At 37.6% G+C, this 23,957-nt stretch overlaps 1 protein-coding gene across 7 annotated transcripts in view; it reads right to left on the bottom strand.

Moving 5' to 3' along the window:
- Positions 1-23,957, bottom strand: part of ARHGAP15 (Rho GTPase activating protein 15) — a 331,319-nt gene that overhangs the window by 263,811 nt on the left and 43,551 nt on the right. For 6 of the 7 annotated variants that reach the window (XM_013189194.3, XM_066999696.1, XM_013189193.3 and 3 more), the window contains 4 exons: positions 18,961-19,035; positions 15,166-15,227; positions 9,912-9,999; positions 3,079-3,168 (listed from right to left, as the gene is read on the bottom strand). In XM_013189194.3, coding sequence (XP_013044648.1) covers positions 3,079-3,168; positions 9,912-9,999; positions 15,166-15,227; positions 18,961-19,035 — 315 coding nt within the window. Of the gene's footprint in view, positions 1-3,078; positions 3,169-9,911; positions 10,000-12,050; positions 12,347-15,165; positions 15,228-18,960; positions 19,036-23,957 lie in introns of those variants that run through there. The other variant, XM_048062874.2, reaches the window with a different exon arrangement.

Below are 23,957 nucleotides of genomic sequence, written 5' to 3'. Positions count from 1 at the left end.
TGGTTTTATTTAGTTATTACAACCATCTCTCTGTAAATGACACTTAGGATTATTTAAGATTATGTTGTAATCCTTTTAATCCTCAGTGCTTTAAATTTCAGGCTAAACACCAAAGAGCAAACTAGCACTTAGCAGAAATATTTAAAGCATGTGATTTGAACATAAATCTTCTTTTATTCACCACTCCTCTGATGAAGACCTAGTGTATCACGTCATTCAGCCAGTGAGAGCAAACAGCACGGTATCTCACAGCAAACTGCTGTGTTTCCCCACATCCTGCAAAGCTGTTTCTAACCAGTTCTTTTCCCTGGTGCTAGCTATATCATCAGTAAAATAAATGAAGGAAAATCAGAAGGCTATATATCACGACATGCATATTTTTGGTTACTATTAAGGAAAACTTGAAGAAAAAAAAGCTAATATGTTCACCAAGAACAGAAATATACTGCATGCACAAATTGGATAGTGTGAAAGGCAGATCAGACTTATCCAGTTAAACAGGGAGTTAGCTCAATTAAAATGAATGGAGTAACACTGCTGAAAACCTCATGATCAAGACCAGAAACCCAAATCTTCCTGCCTGAATATCATTTACTTGCAGTTTCTTCTTTTTTCCCCCCCTGCATCGATCATGTTTCCAATTAATTTTCTTTATGATACTCCTGTACTCCATCTTCTTGTTACCATCCATTAACTGTCATATGCTTAGATTTTAAATTCCAGATTTCCTTCTTTTTCTTCAAACCAAAATCTCAGTAGTCATTTTCTATTTCTAATCTATAATTCATGAACTCAAATTGAGCACCCAGGCTAAATCAAACTCAAAATTCTGCATCTACGCCTAGTACAATACATTAGCAGAAAGCAACCGTTGCTCTGTTTGGATCAGAAAATAATGTTTTATTGGTCAGAAAGTAATGAAACAAAAACCCACCAACCATGCTTTGAAGATACGATCATACGTATTTCTGATCATTCCAGAGTTAGTCAGCTAATGTATTTAATCAGATAGCAATGCAATGCATCTATATTTAGGTCACACACACACACAAAAACAACAACAACAAAAATCCAGCTCCCATGTTCTATTCATTTGAACAAATCTATGACTAAGTTGACATATATTATCAATCTTATTCCCATCCAGTTTGAATAAGCAGAGCACCAGAAGTGCTTCCTGCAATATTCAGTATCCAGGTACAAACTGACCTCTCCGCTTTCGAACTCGCCTTGGATTTCCTCCAGACTATGTCATAAATCTTCACTCACTCTCTAGTCCCCTTCCCACTCTATCTGCTCGTGTAGCACCACTCTCCTTCAGTCCTTTCCCTTCCCAAAATGTCACCACTACTGATGCCAAAGCCTTCTCCTCTTTCGCTCTTACCATCTGGTATAATCTTCTTGTAGCTCTCTGTCTAAACAATGCTCCATCCCTTTTCAAAATGTGTCTTAGCATATGTCCTTCCTCCCATGCTTTTACTTCTTAATGTCTCTCCCACTCACTTATTGGCTTGATGAAGACATGTTTTAATGGGTTCAAACAGTAGTGCATGAGTTTCCTTTCTCACATTATTCTGATTCAGGGGAGTTACACCTCACACTAAGAGAAGTGAGAAGAAAATACATTGCAAGTCTTCATACAACTACTTTTGGTAGATCAATAACAAAGCTTCATTTGTTTTTGCATTGGAAATGTATTAGCTTCAGTGAATCACCTCTCTGATACAAATTTCCAAACAGAAATTTTGCTTTCTGTGAAATGAGAAATAAACCCTACAAGCTCAGAAAGCTTGTCAGCGTGCTCAGGGGGTTGCAGGATTGAAGGCTAAGGTTATACTTAATCACTTTGCAAGCAAAAAAGCTGAAGATTGACAGCAAAACCAAAATATTTACTTTAAAAATACCTAGGAAATGACAAAGCTCCAAGTGTTCTTTCAAGACAACCTGAAGGATGTGGGGGGTAAGTCTATCTTGAAGATGAAGAATATTTCTAAATATTGCATGCGCTTTGGAAAGATGTCTAGAAAAATAAACCTTGAAAAAATATCTGTAACACCCAGTTGACCCGAATAGGTTTCTCCTCAAGAAGCTGAGTACAGTCCCTTCGGGGGTTTTGTATGCGATGGTTAAACCCCAGACCCAGGCACAGTTGGTTCCTCCAGCACATTTCAGTTGGTGGTGATGCAAAAGGACTATCTGACAACTAACAATATCTTGACCCTGGCATATTTGCTTCTGTCTCTCTCTTCCCTTTATAGTTTACATTGTTAAAAAATCTTAGTGTTAGAACTCTGGGAAACAACTCAATTCAGAGAATAATATCTTAATGTGGCTTGATGCAACTTTTAGTGAAACCAAAAAAAACCTCTTTCTACTGATATTCATGGGAGTTGGATTATGTCCAAAAATTGAAAATGTTGCATTAAACTCTTCCAGCCTCTACATCCTGGAATGTTAACCTTACAATAACACTCTTCTCATCCTTTCATCATCTAAGGCCTTGATCCTCCCTTTCAATTCAATGGGATTTAGATGTAGTAATTAAATAATATTATTTTCCATGAATGAATAGACCTGTGAGAAACATACATCTTCCTATGCTGGCCCTGACAGAGGCAAGCTTTTACCATCTTCCCCTCCCCTCCCCGAAATGAACCTGGGTCATCACCGTCTGAGCACCCTGAACAGCAATAAAAATAAACAGAGTAACCGCACTGTGTTGGAGCCATGCTTGTGTAAGCAGTTTGAAGAAGTTGTGTTTATGGAAGTCCTTTAGGTCAAGATTCTAGGCCTGAACCCAAAGCAATTACCTACTAAGTTTTAAAAACAAATTGAATACAGAGCATTAATCAATAAATCAACAGGTTCTCAAGTGTTTGGGAGACTCAGTCATCAGAAATCCTTCCCTTGGAAAAATAGTAAACCGACGCTTGATAAAATGCTACACTCCTGTATTAGCAGGAAAAATGCTGTATTATATCAGTTTCTAGTTACTAAAACGAAGGAAATAAAACCTACCTCTTAGTTTAACAGATTCTACACTCAAACGAGCAATGAAATGCATGCGTTGCCTCTTACCTGAAAGACGTTCTTTCTGCTGGATTTCTCTGGGGTCCACTCAATCTGAGCACCACACAAATCCACACACTCAGGTTTATATCCTGGTTTCTGCAAAGAAAAAATTAACCGTGAATACGACCTGATTTTCCACAAGTGGACAAGATCACATAAAATAAGAATAGATCAAGTTCAAATGAAAGATTATTGTAGCGCAGCTGCTGGTATTACCAAAGAGTTCATTATTCCCTTAGATAACCACTCCCCAGGTGCATTACCTCAGAAATAAAGTTCTTACGCTAAATACATAATTTTAAATATAGTTAGATTTTTTTTTTAAATTGTCTAATACACAGTAGATCAAAACACAAATGCATACACATTGACCAGAGTTTTTAATTGCTTACTTTGCGAAACCTCGTGAAAAGCCATTGTGTTTCAAGATAATGTTTTGTGGGTTTTCCAACTGCAAACTGAGACTGATGCAGCTGGAAATGACAGAAACTAGACGAGAATCTACATCATCGTATCTGTAAAACAAGCTATCTCCTTTCTCCAAACATATTATCATTTCTAGCTCATTAAAAAAAATAAAAAAGAAAGAAAGCTTTGAGGGCATGTGTGACACCCAGAAAGAGCTCAACACTTAAGGCTAGCTCCACGTAGTCTGCTACTTCGCGATATCAGTCCATGCATCCGTGAGTGACATTGCTCTGCCTCCCCAGCTCCTCCGTATGGATGCAAATATCTCAAAGAGCAGATTTGTTTGCCTGTACCATTTACGTTCCTGGGAGCTGGAGTAAAGCACAATAATCTTCATTTGCTATCTAAGCTCCTTCTCCAGGGACTTTGCCTGTGCAGCAGTTTTGGCAAAATCCTTGTAGTTTGAAGTAGTCTTTGTAGACTAGGTTACTGCACATCCCGGAGAACAATAAAAATACTACCATTAACAGTGTAAAGCACTAATAAGTTCCTTTTAGTAAGACATGGAGTAATACCAACACAAGGTAATTAATCAGTTTGAAGCATCTTTTTTGCTCCGTTGTTCTTAAGACATTTTACCTTTAAAAAAAAAAAAAAAAAAAGGTATTGGTGACTTAATAGAAATGACAGTGGCCAGTGCATCATTAACCATATAATCAGCTTTCTGAAGATTGTGAAGATTGCTCACTGAATTTCTCTGATGTTGTTATTAAAGGATAAAAAAAAGCGTGTGCTCTCCAGGGTGCTTTTGGATAGAAAAGGATCTATTTAGGATAAAAGAAGCGGAGTAAGAAATCCTGGTCAAGTAATTTGCAGCCACAGTTTCTGGCATCTTTCAGTACTGGAGTTGTAATTATGGCCTCCATTTGCCAAACCATAAAACTACCATGGTTCATTTCTTCTCAGACTGATAGTCCAGTGTGTCTTTGTTCCTTTTCATTATTTTTTTTTATACAAAAATGTTTTTGAAAGCAGAAAGATGTTCTTGTGGCTAAACCACTGGAAGAGGATGGTTTGGATTTTTTTCCCCAGCTCTGCCTCAGACTTCCTTTCTGGCTTCTGACAAGAGCTTAATATTTCTGAATTATAATAACAGATCAAAACTGCAGTATTGATACTTGATTTTACAAAGATGTTGTGAAATTTAACGAGTTACTATTTGGATGGCAGAGGTGACCAAGTTAAAAAAAAAAAAAAGGATAAGGCTGAGTCTGCAAATACTTGAACAAAGAAGGCAGCTTTACTCAATCAACAGAAAAAGTGGAGACATTTTGTAAACATAATGCAATGAAAAGATGATGAAAAACCGTAGACAAAGAACCAGGAAATAGTATCTTGACAGGGAAGGATACTGGGTACAGAGTGTCTTCCTCTGGAAAACTGCCATGGCATTTCACACTGACGTGAGAAAAGCCATGGAAAGCACATCCATCAGTGGAAGTTTTGCAGGAAGATGGGATGGTGAACTCTAGAAGATTTTAACATCTCTAATTTCTATGGTTGTACAAAACTGCAGGTAGCAGTAGAAGTTGGACTCTGTGCACTCAGGTGCACACACAGTTGGATTTTCCTGTTGTAATCTGAAGCTGTTTTACTGATTGGGTTCTGTAATAAGCAGAAGAAAAGGGTAAGGATGTGCATCTCCCTTTCCAAAAAGGATGGGATGCAATCTCAAGGTCTTGGAAAGATAAACACGCTTCTGCTATGTGAAAACAACTCAAAAACTTCTCTTTTGGTGAATTCAGCAATTCTGCCCAGAACAAGATAGGAGGTGTCTGTGAACACCTTACGAGGCTCTGGGGTATGATGAAGTATATAAAGCCTCTGATGAAAACTGCATGCAAAACCATCCAGATCCTTCAGTGCTGGTTGAGCATGGTGCCCTTCCTCAGCACCCAGGGAGCTCCGTGCAGTGGGGACTGACCCCTGCTTAAATCCATAGGGAACCGAGGAAAAATGCCTAGAAACTCATTCTGGCCTCAACACTGTCCTGCTACTTATTGTTTACTTTACCCAGAGATACTGCAGGAGAGTAAGCTAAGGGTAGCTTGAAAGCCTGAGCACTCTGCGTCCTTGCTTTGTGTTTTGCAGTCAGAGCAATTATGTTATATCAGCGTTGTTGGAGGGGGTTATGCTGTAAATTGATACAAGTGTCTGCTGCAATGAAATCTTCCACACCATGAATATGGATTTCAGCAGCATTTTCACTCGCTAAATTACTTTGCAGATGGGCTAATAACCTGAGGTTAGAATAACCTCTGTTGAATAAACTATCTCAGGGAATAAACAGACTAGTTTTTCTTGGTCAGAAAGGCCAACTGGTAATAGAATTTAATGCTGGTAAGAAAGAGTGGGGCTGTGATCAGTTTATATCACAATGTCTCCTAATTTAAAATAAAAGGCAAGTTATATTCTTAGGAGCACTACAAATACATCAAAAGCATGACCACGAACGATCAAGGCAGGAGCAAAAAGATACTAATTTAGCTACGCGGGATCCAAACTTGAATTTTCAGCAATATTTGTAAACAAGCACATATATTGAGACTCTCCTCTATGTGCATTAATGATCATTCTCTCTATTGCTCATAACGAAACCAGATATTAGCACTACCCTCACAAGAAAGCTATGGATCCCAGTCTTCTCTGAGCAAATCAATAGGAAAGTTGTAGTTAGAGCAAGTCTGGTATCTGCAGTTCTACAAAGGAACAGCAAAAACTGTTTTCAGATAGACTAGTTCTTTGAGTATAAATATTATGAAGGATTTGGGTAAATATAATTTTAAGTCACCTCTAAATGTTATCCTGTCATCAGAAGAGGTATAATTAGAATGTGCTTTCATTTTCCTCTCTTGTTGCCTTTATTGTGAGATATCATTCCCCTTATAATAATGCTGTCTTTTTTTTTTTAAATTTTCACTTCATGTACAGTATTTAATAATTAATAATTAATGAATTAATATCTTTATAATACAAAGGAACATTAATCTTTTTGTTAAGTCACATCATTTTCCTGCTAACAATAAAAATGCTTTGTTATAATTCATACTATAGTGAATGAACATTGCCTCTATTACATTAATTAATGGTTGAGTTCCCCTTTTTCCAAAACAAACTAAAAGAAAAAATCAGTAAATAAATGATTTCTAATGAAGCCTTTTTGTATTATTTCCCTTCCACTATCAAAATTATATCTGGTTAAATGGCTTACAAAGGAAATAAACATTGCATTTGCTTTATCAGATGAGATTAACGTGCCAGTTTAGCTTTTTTATTTGTTATTTATTTTTTATATAACTGTGTGAAATTTCAGTTTAGGAAATAGGGTTGTGAGATTTTTAATAGTTATCTGATGTTTTTTCTTCAAGTTTTTCATAATTTATTTACCATTGCATATAAGTTATATGCAATAGACAGAAAATTTAATTTGACTCACCAAGTGAACAATAAGTTCACATCCCCAGTGCTCAGATATAGCGTGGAATTAAAAATAAAAGCTTTATTTTTCCCATAACGAACAAAAAAATGGGATTAATATATGCCTGTGTTCTTCCTAACACTAAATTGCACCCATAGGAGAGGTTTGGACTTTGGTGTCTGGTCTGATCAGAAGAACTCACACTAAAACTTGTGGGTGTTAGAACTGGGATAACGAGGGTGGCAGAAAGAGATGGGGATCAAGCCAGAGTTGCTACAGGATGTGCTGTCACTATACTAACAAGTTTGTGTATCGTTTATGTGAATTAGTCTTTTCTAGGAAAAATTTATCTGTCATTTTTAAATAGAATAAATAGTAAAGTAGGGCTAAGAGACAGTGGATGGAATCTCACCAATTATGGGCACAGGTAACGGAGTGATGAAGTGAGACTTCAGGGAAAGGGACTGACATCAGAAGATCCTTTCTTGCAACACATCTTAATTTTTGATTTAAATAGATTGAGATCTTTAGAATTGGATTAGTTCAGGCAGGTCTACTTCAGTATCTAAATCCTTAAATCTCTCGGCTACTGAGAATTTAGGAATGTGGAGGAGTCCCAGAGTAGAATCAAGTCTCCTATGTGTTGAATTCCTACCAGTGCATTTATCTGCTAGAATTTGGGTGAGGGCTTGCAGAGAGAGAAGAAAAGGTAGCAGCAACCAGAGGAAGCACAGTGCACTCAGGCAGTCCTCCTCAATTAGCAAAGTTTTTTGTCCCTGTTAAAGCAGTGTACTTTTTTTTTTTCCCCAAATCCCGCCCACATCAGTCAGACACGATGCCTGAATTTCTCGCATATCCTACCTAACTGGAACTATGCACTTCCAGTTTGCACACTTTTCTTCTGCTACCTAACCAGTGCCAAATTCCATTCTTGAAATGCAGAATTAATGGATGAACTTTCCTGGTGGAGCTTTGAAGTGCTGGTGAAATACCGAATATAATAATCCCATCCTGCAGCAAATCAGACCTACAGATGAAGCTAATGCTTGTTGTCTGGCACCTCACCTCCACAGAATTTCAAAGCAGCAATGGGTATGAATGCATTTATGATACTGGCGCTGAAAGCCTGAATGTGCAAGGCTTCTAGAGCTGGGCTAAGCAGCCCGTGTCCACACTGGATGAATTAGAGCCAAGTGGCTCACAACTGCATTGCATCATATCCTTCAGATGAGTACCAAAGACATTTTGCAAGAACTCTCCTCCTCCTCCATCTAACTTGACCGTAACAATTTCTCCTCTGTCATTATATTAGGTTCTTTGGTTTTATATGCCTTCTGAAAAGACAAGAACACATTTCCTCAAAATTGCCCTTTTGGCAGCTTCCAACTTGCATTGCCCAGAGGAGGAACATATTCTGGAGTTTGCTACGTGAATGCAACTTGAGCATAACATGAATTAATTTCTCAAATACATTGATTCTATGACAGCAATACCCATCCAGCAGACAGAAGCAGAAGACAGCTACCAAATTGTAAGACTAGCTTTAATAGATTTATTTTAGACTTAAAAAAAAAAAAAAAAAAAGCAGCCAATTCAACTTTAAGGAAAACAGATGATTTTGAAAAAAAAAATTTGTGTTATACTGTTTTCATGGCTTCAGAAAAAAATATTCTCCAGCTGTGCTAGCAACAACACAAGCAGATAGTGTCAGGTTCCATCTTTTACTTATTTTTATTGTTTCATCCTTTATTTTTGCTACAACACTCACCTTTCCAAAAAAAGTAGGGCATGAAAAGGTGCTCTTTAAAGCTGATTTTACAGCAAGCAATATTGGTATATCAAGAATATATAGGGGGAAAAAAAAGGGGGGGGGGGGGGGGGGGTAATCACCTGCCATGGAAAAAATAGCTTATTGTTTATGACTTCTGCCAAAGAGAGCACCTTTGTGGCCACCCATCACTCCAATGAGATATGGCAGGTTTGATCAGGCCTTGAGAGCCTTTCACAATAGGGCTTTGTCAAACCTGTCCCTTTGCTGCCCACAGTGTCATACATTTACCAAAATCCCCTTTTGTTGCCCACATTCAGGTTCATAGGCTCATACTCCGCAGTAACTAGCACTGAAGGGATACATGCCATTATTGCTTGCGCAATGTAGCTGTCACATCTCCAAAGACTAAGATCAGTGGTGTTTCCTTGGGGCACAATAAAGAGGTACTGCAAATTTCACTTTGTAGTAACTACAGGCTACAGAAATTGCATTAGCTGCATTAGATGGAGTCATAGAAATATTCAGGAAGGTTAGCGGGATATGGTAGATGTCACATTTATACTACGATAAAAAATCACTTTGCTAACTTACAGTGTTTTCTGCTTTGGTAACACCCTATATTAAGGTGCCATTTATAAATAATTTATTATTATTTATTAATGTATAAGCCACTTTATAGGATGGTAGATAACTTAAATTCATGTATTAAAGATGCACATACATGGTTTAATACAATTTACGTCTCACAATATCCTTTGCAACAGATTCTCATCGCATCATCTGTTAAGCATTTATTACTAATGCATTTTATAACATACTTTATAATACATTATTTGAGGAAGTAGCTGCATTTAGTGATCATTTTCATAAATAAGAATAAAGCATTTATAAATGGCACCTTAATTTAAAGTGTTACCTTCGCATTACTGGATAGTCACTCACCATTTGTCTCACTTTGCAATTATTCTCAAAATGCACCTCTTAATAAAGGACTTTCTAAGTCCTATTTCTTCTCATACCCTACACCTGATTAAAAGTTTATCAAGGCATTTTCCTTTAGCTCCTTTCCAGTCTTTGAAGGTTGCCAGCTCAGCCGAAACTTGCCTTATTTGAACAGCAAAGTTTTTATACTGAAGTAAAAGTTGCAAAGAAGCTGACTGTATTGGATGGTTGATTGCCTACCAGGTTGGCCAGTGCCGGCTGTTTGGATTCTTTGTAGAATTCCATTTTCCGAGCAGTAAGGACAATCCAGGACGTGGACCAGTTTTTCCTTTAAAAAAAATAAAAATATATACATTAGCAAGGTGTGCAAGCAGGTGGGTAAAAGATGCTCCATGTGTAGACTAGTTTTTAATTATTTCACATCAGAAACAAAAGTGATCTAAACTCAATATCAGCAACAATTTTCCACCAATATTGATGGAGTTGCACTATCCTAATTACGGTGTGCATGAGGCCTAAGAACAAAGCTTGAAGGCCTTCTTTCCCCTCATTCCTATTTTAAAGCCTCTCTGTTCTGCTTTTCCACCAAGATGCCTTAACCACAGCAAAACACTGGGATTATTCACACATGCTTAGAGTTCACATATGCTTAGAGTACTCCAATAGCTGCTACCCTTCTGTAACTAGTATTTAAAATGGAACCAAGAAGGAAAAACTAAAGATAATTTCAATCTGACTATATGGAGCTCAAAAAAGGATCTATTCTGAAAGTTCCCAAATAGCTTCTCCTTTCTCAGAACAACAACAACAAAAATACAGGAGAGAAAATGAGAAGAACAATATTTCAGAGAGCTTTAAGTTTCCATAAAATGTCGTAAGTTCACAGTATAACCTTAAAGAGCTGGCAAACTGCAGGGGCCAGGGAGACTAAACCAAAATACACGCGGATATGTGAAACAGTGCATTCCTTCACAGAAGAACATAACATTCATAACAGAAGAAGGAAACAATATTACAGATATTACACATAATGTGATGTTTCAAATCACCACATAAACAAATGGATCTGGTCTAATAGAAAAGAAAAACTTGAGACTTTCATCTAAAAATAGTTGACTGATTTTGGGGTCATAGCATCTGATAGTTACGAAAATGTTCACAACCCCAGTTTAATTTCTTTATGTGAATGCAAATCACAAATCTGAACATTTCGGAACAGACCTGAGCATGTGTGTAACAAACAGGCTGCTTCACACATAAGTTGTGGTTCCTTAAAAGGAGGGAGCTGCCTGTAAGGACACCGTGGGCACACAGAACTGTTAGAAACCCTTTTTCCTCATTCTTCTCTCTTTCCTATCTCTTTGAGCTTTTCTGTCTCTTTGAGCTTTCTCTATATAAGTATCCCTAAGCAACTGAAACACATTCATTTTTAATTCTAGCAAAACCTGGCTTTGTTAAGTTTAAAAGCCTGCCGGTCTTCTTTGGGATGCTCACTTCCAGATCCACCTCAAAGCTCCACTGCACTCAATATCCCATCAAATTGCACATCAGGCATAACAACAGGCTGCTTTTCTTTTAATGACCTTCCTATTTAACATGAAGAAGCATAACCAGTGTTAGAGATGAAGCCCCAATACCACTGATATTAGCAGAGGAACTTTTGCTCTGTTCAGTATAGCCAAGATTTCACCCAACTTGATCTAGGGTGCTGCTTTATACAGACTTTCCTATGAGCTGGATATCCTGGATAAATATGGATTACTAAAGGATTTTAAATCCTTAGTACGCAGCTTAGATTCAGTACCCAACTTACACCAAATGCTTGACATAGGCTATGGAGAGGAAGGTTTCGAGGCCACCTGTCCTTCTACTAGACAGAACACTGCTTGCTCCAGCTATTTGTGGGGCAGGTTTTTCTAGCTGAGAAATAAAAGCCAGCTACTGTTTTGAGGTCCCAGACTTGCACGCAGACTTCTTAAAAGATTCAAGCTTCTGATCAAACTGGGAAGTTTGACAAAACATTAAAAGACTTCACGTCAATCTAGATCCTGTTCAAGAACAACACAGCTCTATTTATGGTTTTGAAATAAGGAGTTAACAATAAAGAACTAAAAAGTCAGTGGTAGGCATGCTAAGTGAGGAGCAGTGCACAGCCCCAGCCTTCAGCTGCTCTGACCCAGCCCTGCTCCAGCTAGGCCCCTGCCAGGTGGCTGGGAGCCGGGGCCTGTGCCCAGGCGGGGGGACATGGCTGCCACTTTCCCCTTTGCAGGCACAACAAGCATTGGGGCTGAGCACGTATCCCAGAGACGCACAGACAGGGACAGGACACTGACATGAGTGGCCACACAGGATGGCACAGCCAAAGGGCCTCGTACCCACCTCACAGGCATCTGCCTGCCAGCAGGCCCAGCCTGAAGTTTGCTGCAGATGCAGCGATCACAGGCTCGTCCCTCATGCACGCCGCATTCACAAGTCCCCCTGTGCCCCCACATGGATCCTCCGTCCTCCTCATGCCCCAGCCCAGGCGGTCCTTAGGACCCCACTGGCTCCAGTAGCTGGCACATGCCCCTCAGAAGCCCACACCCCGGCCTGGCTCCAGTAGCTGGCACCCAGTCCACTCACACCAGACCCCACCAGCAGCTGGTGCTCGGGGCTGAAAGTCTGTAGGACCCTTTCAGATCCAAAGAGCTACTGTTGTCCCTCCAGCTACTGACATTGGGACCCCACTGGCTCCAGCAGCTGGCACCACAGCCCACAGGCCTACAGTCCCGGCCTGGCTCCAGCAGCTGGCACCCATTTCACTCGCACACACACACACAGGTCATGCCAGGAGCTGGCACATAGTCCTTCTGCACGCATACACATGGAAGAGTGAGTTGAGAAAACATTTAATGAGAAAATATAAGAAGGTCAGACAGACAGTGATGATCAGCCACAGAGCTTGGCCAGAGAAGCATACTGGCTGGACATGTTTTACATGCGACAGGCCCTTCTATATGTTTGTTTATTGTTTTTTTTTTTTTTTTTTTCTAGAATCTTATCTAGAATCATAGAACATCCCAAGTTGGAAGGGAACCACAAGGATCACTGAGTCTACCTATTCCCCCCCCCCTTTTTTCCTTCTGTTCTCCCTTTTCCTGTACGCTTCCGTGGGTTTACAGAGCTCTGCATTTTCTTGTACCCTCCCAGGCTGGGGCCTCTTGGTTCACATCTTGTTGGCTCCACCTAGATCCCGCTGCAAGTGGCACCTGTAGTTTGATGACCCCTCAATCAGCGTGACTCTCTTGTCTGGTCTGGGTCTCAGCATTTTGTTTATTGTTCTCCCTTCTTTTATCATAACAATCCTGAGATCCTCACTTGGGCAGCTTGGTTGAATCAACACTCCAAGATGCAGTTTTTTCCCTGATCCATTTATACAAATGAACAAGTGACTTTTTTTTTTTTCTTCTTTCTTTCCTAGTCATTGTCTCTTAACTTAAAAGCACTCAACCAGATAACCTTGTTGGAATAAACATGCCCTCAGACTCAGTTCCCATCAACACCTCCCCTTCTTATTACCCCTTAGTTGATTTGGAAAAGGACCTTGACCTTACAGGAGAAAACACTCCTTCTACATAACCTTATAAAGTATTTATTTATTTTTTTTTTAAATTGTCAGGTAAGATGTTTTATCTAAGATTCATTCTGAGTCTTAAGTGGTGAATACTTTAATTCCATCAGGGTTAAGGAAATTAAGAGAATACTAAGAGAATGCACCTGAATTCACCACAGTATCTGTAAGAAGATTTTTTCCCTAAACTCAAGTCTCAAGTTCTCTGGTCCTTTTAAACTACAGTTGTTACATTTAAAAAGTGACATTTTGAAATCAAAACTTCATTGCTTTTATAACCTAGAATTAGAAGGTATAAAACTAGACAACCCTTTTATCAGATTATCCATACAGTCATTAATTAGGTCTGAAAGAAAGAAACAAAAAAATGCCATAGCATATTGGTTTCTGTACAGGTGGGAACACCGTATTTCATTGGATACATGCAGTGACCTAAAGTTAAGCTCTTTAGAAAAGTCCATTCACAATATCTTAGTTTTTGCCACGTGGCAGCAGGATTGTTCAAGAAGTCACCTCCAGTCAATGAACGGCAAGTTTAGGTAAGTGAAAGGAGGAGTCAGAGAAAACGTGCGTGAAGTAGATAAGTCACTGCTATCCATGCTTGGTCTGTATAAATACTAGTATACAGAGAAGACTCAGCTGGAATCAACAAGCATATTGCATGAATCCATCTATTACTGTGACATTAAAATTATTGTTGAAACAGAGTCAGACAGCTCCTGAAATATGAAATCCAACCATGCGGATGCTGAAACGCATCCAACACGAGAGCTGCTGGTGCATTTGCATTCTGTCAAACGAACACCTGATGGCAGCACATTATAGCTTCAGTGGTGCTCACAATTTCTCAGGCTATTCAAAAATATAAGACCATTCAGTACTATTTAAAAGCACAAGTAGCCGAGCTAGGCTGCCTCTTCCCTGTGCCCACAGTGTGCAAGGGAAAGCCATAGGGATGCTTTGCACTAAAGTTCCCCATATGCACTGGCTCTTGCCAGGAAGATGAAACCCCTTCCCAGTCTGGGCACATTCACAGATCATGCCCAGCCTATGCAAACCCTGCTGAAGTTTTGGCCAGTGCTCCAAGGGAACAGAGTAATACTGGCTTCAATGCCTTTTCCAAACATCCAAGTGACACCAGTCTCTGATGCGCTGCCAGCTGCAGGGTACCCAGCTATAGAAGATTCAGCCAAGTGTGGACAATGTTCTAGTTTCAAGTGAAATGCTGGACTAGGTTACATCCAGACTACTTTTTCAATTTATTTATTTTTCCTAGGTTCCATACTGTGTAGCGCTATATAGGTATGAAAACTTTTTTCTCCAGGCAGAAAACTTAATGTTTCACATTAATCTCTCATTCCCATTGGTAACGTACAGTACTCATCACATCGTTGCTTCCACTTTACAGGTACCTAGACTCAGCAAATGATAGCAAATCCTTCCATAAATAGTTAATATTCACATTGCTTTCAGCAGAAATAGTGTTAAAAGCGAGTAAGTGCTGACTGCTTTTGATAATCTTGCTTATGCATCCCTGTGGCATCACCACAAGGCAGGTTCCTATCCTTGACCCCTCAAGCACACACTCAGCCCCTAAAATTTTCCCCCTGGAAAATATATTAGTTTGTGTGGTGCCCTAAGGCTGTCCCTAATGTGCATATAACATATAATGTAGGGGCTAACATTAACACATGCTCATTGCCTGCAATCAGCCTGTTAGCTGCTGTTGCTTGCTTTCTGGGACTGTAAAACTCCAAAAGCTGATCATACATTGGATTAATACTGAAACAACGTCATTTAAGCTATAAGCTGCTATCATATCTATGCATGCTTAGTGGATATGTGTTTACAATGGATAAGTTCTGTAACATTCACGTATAGTACCTTAATTTCTTGCCACCGTCTGCTATTTTAGCTTTTAGAAGATATCCTTCTTTCTCCACTACCTGCAAGAAAAGAAACCAACATATCATTTATTCAGGCGAATGTATACATTTAGTCAGTACATGCATAAGAGTCTGCACCTGGCTAATCTAGTATGCGGACATTTTATCATTAATTCTCAGTTTAGTCACCTATTTTTTCTGTAGCAGTCAGTTCTTTTGAAAATATGCAAACAACATTTAAAGTCAATTAGTATGCATAATTAACCTGGAAAAAAAGCCCATAATAATACTCAATTTGTTGAGTTAGCAGAAACTTATATTAATGCAAGTAAAGTTTCTAGCTATAAGTAAAAAATAAATTAATTTAAAATGTATTTTAAGTAAATTATGTCGTTTCATATATTGAGTTGCAGGAGTTCATGTTTCCTTAATAGCTATGAAGGACACACTGTATTTTTGTAAAAACTTCTTGATCCTTATAGTCTAAAGAGAATGCTGTTTAGGGGTAACCAGTGTCAGAGCAACACCAAATCTGTGTATAACAGGAAAAGTCACATTGCTTCGTAGGTGCCACATTTTGCTTTGAGTCAATACTAAATCAAGGCTCATGCAAGAATGATGCTAGAAGGCATCGTGCTTTTAAGTGGTGCTGTCTTTCAGATGAGCTATGGTATTGAGGCTCTCACCCCTCGCAGCCCTTAAAAAGTCACACTTCACTGGAGTTTGTGCATCCGTGTGCGGGGAAAACTTGTCTTCAAGTTTCCAACTGAACTAAATGATCTCATGCTATAATGCAGAAAACCAAATTGAGCGGTTTGTCAATTCTCAGCGTACAATCTGAAACTGGAATTATAAACAAAGGAAAGCACAGCTGTGACGTGCATTTTCCAAAATACGTCCAGAAAGGCAAAGCCCTTAGCTATTACCTACACAAAGCAGCGTGTAGTATTGGCAATCTGATATCACCTTCATAGCTCCCCTACTCTGCTGCTGCTGTTACTGAAACCTGCCCCCTTTGCTGTGGTGTCAAAACAGGATACGGACTCTGCTGATATACATGAGGCTGCAGCATCAGATTGCACAGTATCAATATTGCATTTGAGTTTTGGAATACTTGAAGTGAATCCTAGACTTGCTCTTTGTTTTTGTTTCTCCCTTTCAATTTGTGGTCCTCCGAAGTTCTGCACATACTTTTCTTAGGCCGGCAGGAGTAAGAGACACTGGGTCAGATGCACGGTTCTGTGTGATCTGCTGAAACATCCCTTATGAAGCTGTGATATCGGATTTGGGATTTTGGGGGAGACTATGTAAATTTGTATCAAGAAAGAATAAAGGGGGGGAAAAAAAGAGTGTCTTCAACTAGCCCCACTGACCAGGCATTAGATCATCCTATCTCATTACCTAAGGAAGTCACAGTTGTGTCAGTAAAGGAAAAAGAGAACTCATGGACACCTCAGTGTTTCAAAAAGCACCATCGTGATTCAAGGTGGTCATGTTTTCTCTCAAACACTGCTGAGTCAGTGCCTGACTGGGGTATTAGTAATTCCACACCATTTTTGTCACAATATGATTTTGCAACAATTTCAATAGACTATTTGCCACCTGTAAAGCTATTAAATGGCAATAAAACATGTTTTGACGTGCAACAGAAGGATTTTTAAATCAAACATACCTGTTATTTTAATTATATGAAATAGCATTATATTGACAGTGTCATATAATAACTGTTGCCATAGATTTTGTCTGTTACTTGTATATAAAATATAATGCGATATATACTGTGTACTTATCTGTTTGTACATATGAGGAGGTCTGTGGACAATGGTTTAGGTGACATTCTCAAATGTGTACACGTGGATTAGCGTGTGCATTTTCTATAATTTGTACTTATGTCATGCAAATTCCTGTCATGCATATCATTGCCATAGAAAACCCAGGAAGTATATAGGGATTATTGTGCAGAGTCATGGCACTATTTATCTAGTGATGGATGGGTGAATTATTAGAGCTAAAATAAGACTTAATCCCCAACTCCACCTACATTTTTATTATTTTTATTTTAATCAAACTTACTTTACATCTGTGGAAAAATTTCTTTCCTTTCTAACCCTTCATTTTCGTAGCATAAAACTGGTGTTTGGCCAGGGCCAGGGATGCCAAATAACATATGAGAAAGGTTATTCTTTTAATATTTCTATCCATCTGGAAACAGAAATTGGGAGGAGCATTGGCTAACCATTCAAGCTGTTGATTGCTTCTCTGAATCAGACCCAAAAATCTCATCCTTTCAAAGTTTACCAACACCCTTCCCAGACTGTTATTTTAACCAATCCAAAACTAAAGGCAAATGTGATTTTCAACATTGGATTTGAATTACCTTTATTCTCACATTTTGGAAAGTTAAAAATTGGATATGTTTCCAGATGAAAATGTTGCTGTTTAGTCATATTTTCCTCAAGAATATCAAATCCAGTAACAAATGTTGGGCATATAAAATATCCCGCTTTAAATTATGTAGCTCAAATCCATCCTTTGTTCTAAATTAAACAGCTCAAAACTGAACAGCTAGAAATACTAGATATTCATGAGACCTCTCAGGTTAAACAAAGTAACTTTACATATATTGGTTTTATTGAATTAGTATAGGTGCTGTCTCTAAGAAAATAAGGGTCTTCATCTTTTCGATAACGTACACAGAGTTCTCTGTAATTAGCATACAGCATATTTATGGAATTATAAAACAAATTTATCGCTAAGACAAATAAAGATTTCAAGGATGGCCCCAATATTTATATAAACTCTGTTCAGGAAGCTATATTTTCCTTGTTCAACATCTGTTAATATCCCTTTTTCTGTTGTACAGATTTTCTAGGAAATACTTCCAAGACAGCTCAGGATCTACTTTCGATCCTTCTGCAAAGGGATGATATTAAAAAGAATACCAAATATATCAATGATATTCTCTGTTGTTTCTGTCTCAATAAATATCATCATTTGTTGTTAAGCTGTTGCCCCTCCTGCACCTTTTCAGCATATGGAAGATTGAGAAAATGACCACAAACGCCCCGCCCTGAAAGGATTAGAATAAAAATAAGGAAATGGAATATATATAATTTACTATTTAGAAAAAAATATTAGAGTATGTACGTGTAAATATTTGAGTTTCTATTTAAGTAAAATAATGCTCACATGAACTAACAACATTAGGAACAATGTAAAAAGTAGTAATTATCACTAAATCACATATAGGTTCCATAGTTTTCTTAGTTAGAGGAATGACAAGCTTATGAACCTACCTAATCCTGAAAAGTTCATATAAGTACTACTGATACTAACATTTCTTTGATTAACCTGTATTTGAATATTTTAATAGTAATAATAAATAAAACACTATCCTTCTACACTATTCCCCCTAAATTCTTAGTGTCATTAATATTGTGTTAAATTTAATGTTGACTTTTATTTATAAGGATTAATATTAGTATTAAAAACAGCTTCACATGGACAAAGACATGCTCACATTCCTTTATACTGAGTGTTAATACTGATGAAATATCAATCTAGTACAACCAAGTTAACAGCAAAGTCAAGCCATACAAATTGCTTTGTATCTTCTAATTTTTTTCTTTTTATTGATTAATCAAAGTCCCTCAAATCCCTTAACATCTTGAGGCATCCAAAGACTCATGTATTTATTCTTTAGTAATGTGTATTGTGTAAATGTGTAACATTTACATTAAAAACATTTAAAATAACAAGAGTGATTTATTAGTTCTATAGAGCAATTGCTTACCGTGTGGTCCTGTGTACTAATGATGTCTGCAAGCGTTAAGTTATGTTGGGAATGATTTCTTCTGTGACGATTTACCTAATAAATAAATGAATAAATAAAAATTTTAAAAAAAAAAAACACAAGGATTTATTTTCCAAGAGGATTCAAATAGATACAGGTGAAGATGGACCAACAAATACAGTTACTGGGTGTGTATTGGATGTAGTTTCGGAAGGTTGGCTTCTTTTATTACTGCCTTTCTGTGAAAACTTTTCTGTTTCCCCTAAGCCCTGGATATGAGAAATACACAGCTACTAAACCCTAAAGATCTAAATGGGCTTCTTTGTGATGCGACATTAGCAAATTAAGCTAAAACGTAACCAATAGATAAAAATCTTTTGAAATTAGGACTTTTAAAAAATACATCAAGAATCTCAACAGCTGTGTAACTGGTTAGATGTTTTATACCCATTTTACAGAAAAGATACTTATAACTTCAAGACCATCAAACAAGTTACTGAAGAAACCAGAGAAAAATGTGAGAATAAGCACCAAATGTATCTGTTATCCTTTAATGTCTGTAAAGACTATTTCTAAACACTCCATGACTGGAAGGCTGCAGCAATATTGGGTTCTGATTCTATAACTGTTCCCAAGGGCTAAGTCCTCGATTTCCTCAAGTTCCCTCTTTTCCAAGAGGAAGCCAGGATAATTATCTGTGACTCAACTCTACAAAATCATTAGACTCCATTATACTATTAAGATTAAATAAAAGATACATCACAAATCAAGGGTTTGGAAGAACTGAACAGCATTTTACAAATATGCAACAAAGAATACCAAAAAAATATATGCATACCAAAAAGGTATGTATATTTTTTTTTTTCTCAAAACTTTTACTGTTTAAATTTGGCGTTACTCAAGAATAATATATTTTGGGGGTCTAGATTCTGTAAAATTCAGTGATGTTCTCATCTTTTAATTGAGGTCAAAAAGCAAACAACAAAATATGGTTTTAACTAGTTTTCACTGTATTCATCATAATGCATTCTCTTTTTCTCTATTAAAACAGAGTTAACGGAGAGTCATAATGTATTCTGTTTATATTTAACTGTCTGAATATAGAAAATGTTCTTAATTAATCCAGAGGGCCACGCTCAAAAAACAGTTAAACATATTATGATCCCATATTTTTTCTCCACACATTGCTTTTATGTTTATTTGTAAGCACTAACATTTTTAAGCCTTGAAATCCATATCCTAGATATTGCTCTACTCTCCTAGTCAGAGCTAATGAGCTTAATGAATTACCAGTTCTAAATTTAATACAAACATTTCAAAGAAAGAGATAAAACATTCTTCACAATTCAAAAGTTTCTCTGACCTATTTATGAAGAATATCACTTAACAATTTCATTAAGGGTGAGTAACAGCTGGTGACATGGCTGTGTCCTAAAGTGTTTTTCTCTCTTAATATTCTGCATCTTAAGCAATCGAGCTTTCATAAGAAATACTTTAGTTAGTGGCAGTACCTCCTTTGGGGAGAAAAAAAATGTCAGACCACATTTTCTGTATTTTGCAATCTTGTTTTCAGGAGTGTCATGTTCCTGTTTTATTAGCATGTAGGGTAAACAAGAATGATTTGCTGATGCTATTGAGAGAACTTCTAAGATTACAGTCTTTCCATTTAGATTTTGGATGGAACTTAATATTAATGCAAGCAGAGGCATGTATATAAATTCAAAATAAATTAATTCAATTTATCTTTTTCTTTACCATCCAACAACTCAAAGTCCTATGGTGCACAAGACATAACTAAACTATTCAGGTCTAGATCATAGGAAACATTTCTTACCCAGATCCCCCACTCTTATTATTCTTTAACATACAGCAGAGCATATTGCCCAATGATGCTTTCTGAAATATATTCTTCACTCATCCAAATTAAATAACAAGACACACTACTACTCCACAGCATCTATTTTAACATTTAGTTGCTATCTCCAGGAATTGTACTTGTCAATTGGGGGCCCTATGCATCTTTGTGAAGTGTACAGCACTGATCGGAGCTTTTGGTCTGGTCTTAGATTCAGTGTTCAGAGCATTAGCAAAAGAAATGCTCACATTTGATACATGCTAGAAATAATACCGGAGGCACTAAACCCATCCACAACCAAATAAAGAAGGGAGATAGTAAAATGTACTGTTTTAGTAGCACTAGCAAGTTATTCAAGGTACTATAATAAAAAGACAATAGAAAGATTTCCAGGAAATACAAATGTAGAAAAAAAAGATTAAACTCCAGGTGTAGATGACATTACGTGCCAACCTCTTTGGTATCTGCAAAGCAGAAATGTTAAGGAAAACTTCACATGTACAATACGAATAGGTCTCTTACCTGATCATTAATCTGATACTTTTGCAGTTTTGCTAAAGTGGTGAATATTTCTCTTACAGGAAAAAAATAAAAGAAATTCCTTTGTAGCCCAGAAGTGAGCAATGTAATTTCATGCAAGAAAGTCCTGAAGCTCATACTGAAACAACCAAATGCCACAGCTACATAAGCCAATCCATATACAATCCGTAAGCTACATAAGCTCTCTTGAAAAAAAAAATATATATATATCCATATATTTATAGATATAAATATATCCATATATAGATATAAATATATCCATATATATATATATATATATATATGGATAAAAAGTGGAATTAATGGAAATCAAAGAAATTCTTACTCATTTCTACCAGCCTCTTAGTTTAGGAACGGAAGTTTTGAAAAACTGAATCAAAACAGCTTGAAAAAAAATCAACTACAACATTCTTTAATAAGATGGATTTTATAAAATTAAATCAGGCCCTACACAAATTTGTTCATAAATATATTTCACAGATACTACTGAATGAGATATCAGTATCACTTCTTTTATGTGAATATTCAGTCCAGTTTTAAAATGTTCTTAGCCAGAGAGCCTAGGTAACAGTACTCACATTTCTTCATAATTCTTCAGTTTTCCTTTATTTTTGAAAAAAAAAATAATTTTCAATGGTATATTTTTGAGTTAGTCAATATTCAAAGGAAAGCCTGGATTGATTTCACTCTTTCCTGCAGTTTTTAATAAGTAAACCATAAAGGAGATGTTTTGACAATTTTTTTCTCTATATATCTCCATTCGATTACCCTAATAAACTGAAGCAAAACCTAAATAACAAGTGTCACAAGTCCTCTACCTCACCTCCCAGGGTATGATGAAAGGCAGAGATTTACAGGAGAAGTTCGTGAGATCCCTTTTTGGGAAACACAGCTTATCAGCAGTTTTCTGATTTGATGAACATTCTTCAGTCAGCAACAATGTCACCTGCAGCATTAAAAATCCACTCTGCGAGCACTTGCAAGTCTGTGGGCAAGTCTGGTTTTGTTAAATTCAGCCTCAGCAGCCCCCCCCTTCACTTAGCTAAAGGGTATCCATCTCCTACCAGAGTTATTCCAGCATCTAAGCACTAATCCGTCATCATACTTCCTACAAAGGCAAAGCCTCCATTACATATGCCTGGTGTCCCGGTGAGAAGGGACAACCATCTGACAACTGCTATTTTAACATTAATGAAGTAATATACCATAACCTGATGTCCAATTTCATTTCTGTGTTCCCATTTGTTCTTTAAATTCTCCCTCTTTTTTGGGAATTCGTCACCACTAACTCATTGCTAGCCCTTTCAAATAGCGCGGCATTGATTTAAAGAGAGACTTGGAGGACTGATTTGGATTTTATTTCCCATTACAAGCATATTTCTGACCTAATTCATCTAGTCACTGAGAAGCAGCATACTTCTTTCTGATATCAACCAAACCTAACAAAACCAACTGACATTTCTCAAAAGGACGAGGCAGACTGCTGCAATGCAATCTATAGACAGTGAATTATTTCCTGAAACATCACTCTGAATTCACTTTTATCCCTAAATAATTAAGGTAATTGTAAGACCTTCCTAGGTGGTTTCCAAGGTTAGTGAATAAATTATTAGCCATAGATTATATACCCACAAATCAACCTGTCAACTCAGAAAACCATAGTTTTCTTAGTCACCTGGTGCAGCAGAGCTCTGCTTTGGATGAGGAACCCTGGGATGACATGTGCCTGTGGTTGTCTCCACTGGCCACCCTACTTCTCCACCAAGAAGGTGGTTCTCATGGAAGCCTTTGTCAGAATTCTACCAAAAAATCACTACTTTGTTCACACTTTGACCTTTCTTCTTAGGGGTCTAACTATTGTTCTGTTTCATCCTACCCACACTGCAATCAGCTATCAAGGAGATTCTTTTACAAATACCCCCAAAAAGAAAGCAAGCCCCTACTGTCAAGAACTTGCTCCTGCATGTTGCTTGGCTCTGGACTTAATCCAGCAAAGCACTCTCCAATGCACTTAAGTGTTTCTCTGGATCAGGGCCAGAACACTCAATTCTTTATAGGATCGAACTTACTGGTGGCAGCTTGAAAGTTTGCAATAAAAGTACAAACTAGTCACATAAACTTTTGTGAAAACCGTTCCCTCAGAGAAGGAGGGGTGATACCTGATTTAGTGATGCCTGTGGTCATTTTGTTCCTCGTCACTCTGATATGGCAGTGACAGCTCATAATTGCTTAGATAGAGAAACTTAAAAATCTATTATAGCATTTCTTAATAGCCCCATCTCTTGAAAGACACCTTGACTATGGCAAGAGAAAGGAAAATCTTGTAACATTTCACTCACTGCTGTGCTCCAAGCGATTTGTTTTAAAGAGCCAGTCTTAAGCAGCATGGCAGGTCCATCATTATCTACAGAAATTATTTGGAAACAACTCTGACATGATGAAGTTTCTCTTACGCTCTGAAAGGCATTGAGAAAACCCCATGAGTCTTCCCACTCAGAGATGCTCCTTTGTCATCTCGGAAGGCAAGAGTTTTTGGCCCATCCTCAAGAAAAGGAGGCGGTCAGGAAACAGCGGGGGCAATCCCCTTCCCACCCGGCTCTCA

This window comes from Anser cygnoides, chromosome 6 (genome assembly GCF_040182565.1).
Source record: "Anser cygnoides isolate HZ-2024a breed goose chromosome 6, Taihu_goose_T2T_genome, whole genome shotgun sequence".
Classification (NCBI taxonomy): domain Eukaryota; kingdom Metazoa; phylum Chordata; class Aves; order Anseriformes; family Anatidae; genus Anser; species Anser cygnoides.
Note: the sequence above shows the minus strand (reverse complement) of the source record. Positions and strands in the feature narration are given on the sequence as shown.